This window comes from Oxyura jamaicensis, unplaced genomic scaffold (assembly GCF_011077185.1).
Source record: "Oxyura jamaicensis isolate SHBP4307 breed ruddy duck unplaced genomic scaffold, BPBGC_Ojam_1.0 oxyUn_random_OJ72544, whole genome shotgun sequence".
NCBI classification, from domain to species: Eukaryota; Metazoa; Chordata; class Aves; order Anseriformes; family Anatidae; genus Oxyura; species Oxyura jamaicensis.
The window spans coordinates 1-6473 of record NW_023311108.1 but is presented as its reverse complement, the minus strand read 5'-3'; the positions used below and the strand labels follow the sequence as shown (position 1 = coordinate 6473).

Below are 6473 nucleotides of genomic sequence, written 5' to 3'. Positions count from 1 at the left end.
AAAAATGGGGAAAAGGCAAGGAGATAAAGCTGGGAAGGGAAACGTTCCATGCGGGCGCTGGCTGCAGGTGAAGGTTTTCCCTTCTGTTGCCGTCACCCGCCGGGGCCGAGCCAGGTCCCGGGGCCACGCCGGGCCCCAGAACCACGAGGAGCAGGGGGAGAGCTGGGGGGGGGGGGGGTCTCCTTCCCCCAAACCCCGACGCGAGGGAGGGATCCTGGGGGCACCAAGTCCCCGGCGTGGACCGTGGGGTTCCTGCCGCTCACCCTCAGCCCCCTTCCAACCCCAGGGGACAGCGGGGGGTGTCCCACAACGGCCCTCCTGCCCCCGGCCGTGCCGGGGCTCAGCTGCTGCCACCCCGGGGCCTGGAGGAGAACCCAAAAAATCCCTTTCTGCCCCCCCCCCCCCCGAGCTCCTTCCCATCCCCATCAGTCCTCTGCCAGCCTCCCCGGCTCCTCCTCCCGCCCCAACAAGCTGCTCGAGCTCTGGCTCTTCTTTATAAAGGCCTTTATTTGACTTCATAGCAAACAGAACACTGGTTTAAACCGAGTGTACGTAGTACACCGTCACAGCAACGAAGGGGCGACGCGGCGGGGCGCGACCTCCCTCTCCCCGCCAGGCCGAGCGGGGACGGAGCGGTGCCACGCGGGCTCAGGCGGCGCCGGGGCGATAAAAACGAGGAGGGGGACGTGGATGAGACGTTAGGGAGGTGGAAAAGGAACACAAAGAAAGAAATCCGCAAAAAAATGAAGAGGTTCTCTTAAAGTTACCGGACTAAGGGAGAATGGAGACGGGGCGTTAACGGCGGGGAGCCCTGCCGGCAGAAGGGGGCTGCGTGGGCCCGCAGGGCGCCGCGGACGTGGTCCCTATGGTAAAAGCCAGCTAAGGATCCTAAACGACTCACTTTTTTTGGGGGGGAGAGGCAGGTTTGGAGAGACCTGGGGCCACGGGCACACGGAGAAGGGACAGAAAAAGGAAGGAGAGTCCACAGCGAGACCAGAAGTTCCTGCGTGTGCGTTCCTGTTCCCAGAACCGGGGGCTCGCGGGCACCCCGAGCGCGCTTCTGCGTCCGCCGGCACCGCGGTGAGACCTGACCCGGAGCCCTCCACGCCTCCGCCTCCCTGGAGAACGCCTGGGGCACCAGGTTACAGACGTGAGCGCCTGAATTCAACAGAAGAGGGGAAAAAAAAAACCACCCACACGCTTCGAGGGGTCCGGGAAGGGGCCAGAGGAGGGAAATCTTCTCGTTTCTCTGTCACCAAGAGGAGCCGGCGGCGGAGCCGCTGCGCACGGAGGCTGTGCCGAGACCCCGGGGCCCGGGCAGGGTCCCCGCGAGAGCCACAAACCTCCCTGCCCGGCCCGGCCCCTCCAGAGGCAGCGTTTCACAGGTAGAAAATCAAGTCAAACCACTCAAAAGACTCTGGATTTGGGACTTAAAGAGGCGATTCCGACGGAGCCGCGATTGGCTCGGAGATGCGAGTTTACCGTTTCAGGACAAAGACAGCACTCGTCGCAGCGAGACCACGGGGTGGGTGCCCTCCCCTGCCCTCTATTTCCTGCTACTCTGCTGGAATTATAACACAATGTACATCTGTCGTAAGAACGCTCCGGCCAGAGCCCCCCGAGGAAGCCCCCGAGGTCAGAAAGTCCATCGGTCGTGTAGCTGGCTTTCACTGCTGAAGCTGTTGCTCGCTGAGGCCTCGGGGTTCTGTGCTTGCCGGGTCGAGTCCTCGCCGTTTAAGCTCTTCCTGCACACCGGACACGTGTCGTGCTGCAAGAGAAACGCGGGGTTGGGAAGGGGGCTCAGGGAAACGGCTTTCGGGGGGGCTGCTTTGCCCCGAGGTTCCCCCGATGGGGAGCCGCGAGGAGCGGCGGTTGCTCGCAGCCCTTACCAGCTCTAACCAGGGCACGATGCAGTTGCTGTGGAAGAAGTGATTGCAGGGTAACTGCCGCACCTGCTCGGCCACCGCGTAGTCCTCCTTACACACGGGGCACTCCAAGCCCGTATCTGGAAGAGAGGAGCAGGGGGGGGTGAGGCGGGCAGGGCGAGCGCCGACCCCGCGCGGAGCCGCGGCTCGGCCGGACCACGCAGACGGACAGCGGCAGCCCGGTCCCCAAGGGCCTCCTGGCCGTGAGCAACCCCAAATTCGGGGTATTTGAGCCGACGAAACCTCCTTGCGCCACAAGAGGCTTCGTGAGGGAGGTGGCGGACGCCTCCTGCACGTCCTCCCCTGCTCTGCGAGGACACAGCGAGGGGATCGAGTGCACCCTCAGCAATTTGCAGACGACACCAAGTTAGGTGCGTGTGTCGATCTGCTCGGGGGTAGGAAGGCTCTGCAGGAGGATCTGGAGAGGCTGCACCGATGGGCTGGGGTCAACTGCATGAAGTTCAACAAGGCCAAGTGCCGGGTCCTGCACCTGGGGCGTAATAACCCCAAGCAGAGCTACAGGCTGGGAGATGAGTGGTTGGAGAGCTGCCAGGCGGAGAAGGACCTGGGAGTGATAGTGGACAGTCGGCTGAATATGAGCCAGCAGTGTGCTCAGGTGGCCAAGAAGGCCAACGGCATCCTGGCCTGTATAAGAAACAGCGTGGCCAGCAGGGCCAGGGAGGTGATCGTCCCCCTGTACTCAGCTCTGGTGAGGCCACACCTCGAGTACTGTGTTCAGTTTTGGGCCCCTCGCTACAAGAAGGACATGGAGGTGCTCGAGCGGGTCCAAAGAAGGGCGACGAAGCTGGTGAGGGGTCTGGAGAACAAGTCCTACGAGGAGCGGCTGAGGGAGCTGGGCTTGTTCGGCCTGGAGAAGAGGAGGCTCAGGGGTGACCTTATCGCTCTCTACAGATACCTTAAAGGAGGCTGTAGAGAGGTGGGGGTTGGTCTGTTCTCCCACGTGCCTGGGGACAGGACGAGGGGGAATGGGCTAAAGTTGCACCAGGGGAGGTTTAGGTTGGATCTTAGGAAGAACTTCTTTACCGAAAGGGTTGTGAGGCATTGGAACGGGCTGCCCAGGAAGTGGTGGAGTCACCATCCCTGGAGGTCTTTAAAAGACGTTTAGATGTAGAGCTCAGGGATATGGTTTAGTGGGGACTGTTAGCGTTAGGTCAGAGGTTGGACTCGGTGATCTTGGAGGGCTCTTCCAACCTGGACTATTCTGTGACTCTGTGACTCTGTGACACAGCGCGCTGCGGAGCGGTGTCAGGGGAGAGGGACGGCGAAACCCTGACCTCCTCCTTCACCCTGGGCTGGACGCTGCCGGGGTGACGCCAACACCAACGCCCCGACCGCAGGGAGACGAAGCTCCCAGTGCTCCTCTGCCGCCCGCCGGGCCGCCCGGACCGAGCTGCGTCAGTCGGGCAGGGCTGAGCATTACGGCATGGAAACTGGGACGCTGCCTGGCTTCCCAGACAGGAACGAGAGCCACGGGCGTATAAAAAGAACCGGAGTAAAATACCCGACGTGGGAACAGCTTTTCCTAACCCAACCCTTCGTCGTAACGGAGCGGCTCGGCGGGATCCTGCGAGCGGCCGGCAGAGCCAACCTCCCGCGAAGACGGGGAGAAAAATCCCCTCGGCGAGCTAATTGCAAAAGCATAAACGCTGCACAATTAAAAACACACCCCGCAGGTCTTCGCTGCCAGCTCCGCGACAAAAAGCTGCGGGTCTGACGCGACGTTCCAGGAGTCATTCGGCAGGGAGACGTCCGCAGCCTCGCCCGCCAGCCCCGCTGGGAGGGGAGAACGCGACGCACCGAGCCCAGCCCTACCGAGCCCGGCGGCGCCAACGGGAGGGTTTGAAGGAGGGCGAAGCGAGCGGAGGACCGGGCGGCCGAGGAAGGTCTCTGCCGAGGGCCCGAAGCGGCGGAGACGGGGGGCGAGGAGCCCCGGGAGGGAAGCCAGGAGCGCCCCAGCCCGCTGCGGGCGGCGATTTGGGGGGAAGGAGCAGCGCTGCCCTGCGCCCTCCTGCAGCAGCAGCCGCCCGGGGACACGAGGTGACGGCAGAGGGGCCGATGCGTCGCAGGAGGAAGGGAACTCGGGCACCAAAGCCCCAGGCTGTGCCCGAGCCACGCGCAACAGCAACGCGGGGGGGAGCCGGGGCCGGCTTCACCTACCGACTTGTTCCTGAGTTACTGTCACTGTGGGGAGGGAGGAGATCTTCTCTTTGTCGGCCGGGGGCGGTCCCGTGTTTTCCAACTGTCCCAAGAGCTGCGAAGGAAAACACCCGGCTGCGCTCGGGGCTACGGGCACGGCGCCGCGTCCCGGCGCGGGCGGCTCGGCACCGGCTGTCCCTGGGGACATCCCCGACCTGTCCCCGAAGCGCCAGCCGCCCCCGGCGCCCCTCATCCCCGCTGCCCGCCCGTCGTTTCCTCCCAGCGCCGCCGGGCGCCCCCCCCCCCGGCTGCATTTCCCCGCTCGGCGGCCACGTTTTCAGCGTTCGCACCCCGCCGCCACGTCCCAGCCTCGACAATCCCACCGCTAACAGCGCCTCCCCTCCAGACATCTCATCTCCAGCCGGGAGGAATTTGAACCCCAAAGCCGAGGGATCGGGACGCCTGCTGCCTCCCCCAGGTCTTCATCGGGGTGTCAGGAGGAGAGGGGAGCCCCCCAGGGCTGCGGGGAGCTACCGGGAGCCGCTTTTGGCCGGGCCCTGTCGCCGAGTCGAGGAGCGGCCGTACCCAGCCCCGTTTCCCCGGGGGGGGGTTGCATCTCCAGGGGCTTAACCCCGCTTCCCCCCCGGGGGGGGTTTCCATCTCCAGCGTGGGGTCTCGGGGGGCTTCACAGGGGCTGAGCCCGAGCTGCGGCGCCGGCAGCGCCTCTTCCCTCGCCTTATGGCTCCCGGACCGACCCACGGGCTGCTGACCCCCAGCTTCGCTCCGGGATCAGCTCCGACGGGCTCATGCGTGGTCGGGGCAGAGGTTGGGGGGGCAGCGGGGGGGCCCCGTTTGCTTTCCAGGCCACCTTAAAACACCCGGGACGGGCAGGGGTGGCCGCCTTCCGAGGCGTCAGCACCACGGCAGCAGCCAAATGAGCTCCCGGCACGGCAGCCACCCGCTCTGCCTTCCCCTCCCGGTGACGCCGACGGCCCGGAGGAGGCTGGGGATGGAGCTGGGCAGCCCCAGGTCCCCCGAGGGAGCCAAACGGGGCTGCCGGGGAACGTGGCTCGTGGGTACAAGGTGCTGGAGTTGGACCCGGAGCCGAGGCTGAGGCGGGATTTTCATTTTCAACCTCTGCTGAGCCTCCTGGAGGCACCTGCGAGGCCCTCACCACGGGTGGACTGGCAAGGAGGAGAGCTCAAACGCCGCGTTTCCACCCAAAGGAGGCCCAAACCCTCCCCAGAAAGGCAGGGCACCCAGCCAGGCACCGCCGGGTCTGTCCACGAGGCCGTCCCGCCGTGGGACGGAGCGGGCAGGAGAGCAGGGGGAGGAGGGCACAAAAACCTGGGAGGCGCAGCTCAAAGCTCTCCCCGCCGGGCACGCTCCGGGGGGGGGGGGTCTCACCTGGGTGACGATGGCATCGAGGCCGCTCTGTCCCCACGCGTAGTCCCCAGGGTTGGAGTGCAGCATCCCGCTCCTGCGGGCGGGAGCGGAGTCAAGGGAGCCGCTTCAAACCCCCCCCCCCCCCCCCCCCCCCCCCCAAAAAAAAACCCCTCAGCCCCGCAGCCACGCCGCTCCCTGGGGGCAAGGAGGCTCTCGCGGGCGACTGGTGCCGACGGCGCGCTCGCCGCTACTCACCAGGAGAAGGGGTGCTGCGAGCCGGGGAGCGCCGAGTTTGCGAAGAACCCCGCGAAGATCTGCTGAATTATCCTGGGGGGACCGAAAGGGGCCACGTGGAGCCAAGGAGAGCGCGGGCGGCAGCGGCATCGCCGCGAGGAAGGGGCCGCGAAGCGTTGCTCCCGCCTCGGCGCAGCCTTCCCCAGAAGGGCGAGCCCGGAGACGGGCCCAGGAAGGGGGGGGGGGAAGGAGGGAGCCCGGCTCAGCGCGGCGTGGGAGGGCTGCGGGAGGGCCGGGAAGCGGCCGAGCTTCCCCGCGAGCTGTTTCCCCGCGGCGAGGGCCGGCAGCGCCGCGGCACAGCCCCCTCCAACACCGCTTCCGCGCCGAGGGCGAAGCCTGCGGCGTGAGAACCCGGGGTTCGGGTTGGCCCGAGGGGGTCCCACGCTCCGTTTCCAGGCTCCCTTTTCTCCCCCAGACCCCGTTTTCGGCCGCCGGAGACGTTCCCGGGGGCGCTTTTGGGGCACTCACCCCTCGATGGCAGGAGACCTGTCGGGGCGCGAGCTGCCCCGGGAGCGGTACCTCCGCGTCATGGGCAACCGCGGGGGGCGGCTGGGTCCCCAGAGGTCGGCGTGGGCTTGGTGGCCCCTCTCGTTGTCCCTGCCGCCGTCGTGGTCCAGCGAGCCGCTGCTCAGGAAGGGTCGGAAGTCGGGGAAGAACATCGTGTGGTCCAAGTGGTCCCAGAGCTGTTCGGGGAGGGGGGGGGACACACAC

At 66.3% G+C, this 6473-nt stretch overlaps 1 protein-coding gene across 1 annotated transcript; it reads right to left on the bottom strand.

Moving 5' to 3' along the window:
- Positions 1–487: 487 nt before the first annotated feature.
- Positions 488–6460, bottom strand: RNF115 (ring finger protein 115; the record flags this gene model as incomplete). The annotated part of the gene is made up of 6 exons (XM_035314420.1): positions 488–1768; positions 1890–2005; positions 4104–4197; positions 5490–5562; positions 5724–5795; positions 6231–6460. Coding segments are annotated over 6 exons (717 nt in total), but the record flags the coding sequence as incomplete, so codon positions are not given.
- Positions 6461–6473: the final 13 nt, after the last annotated feature.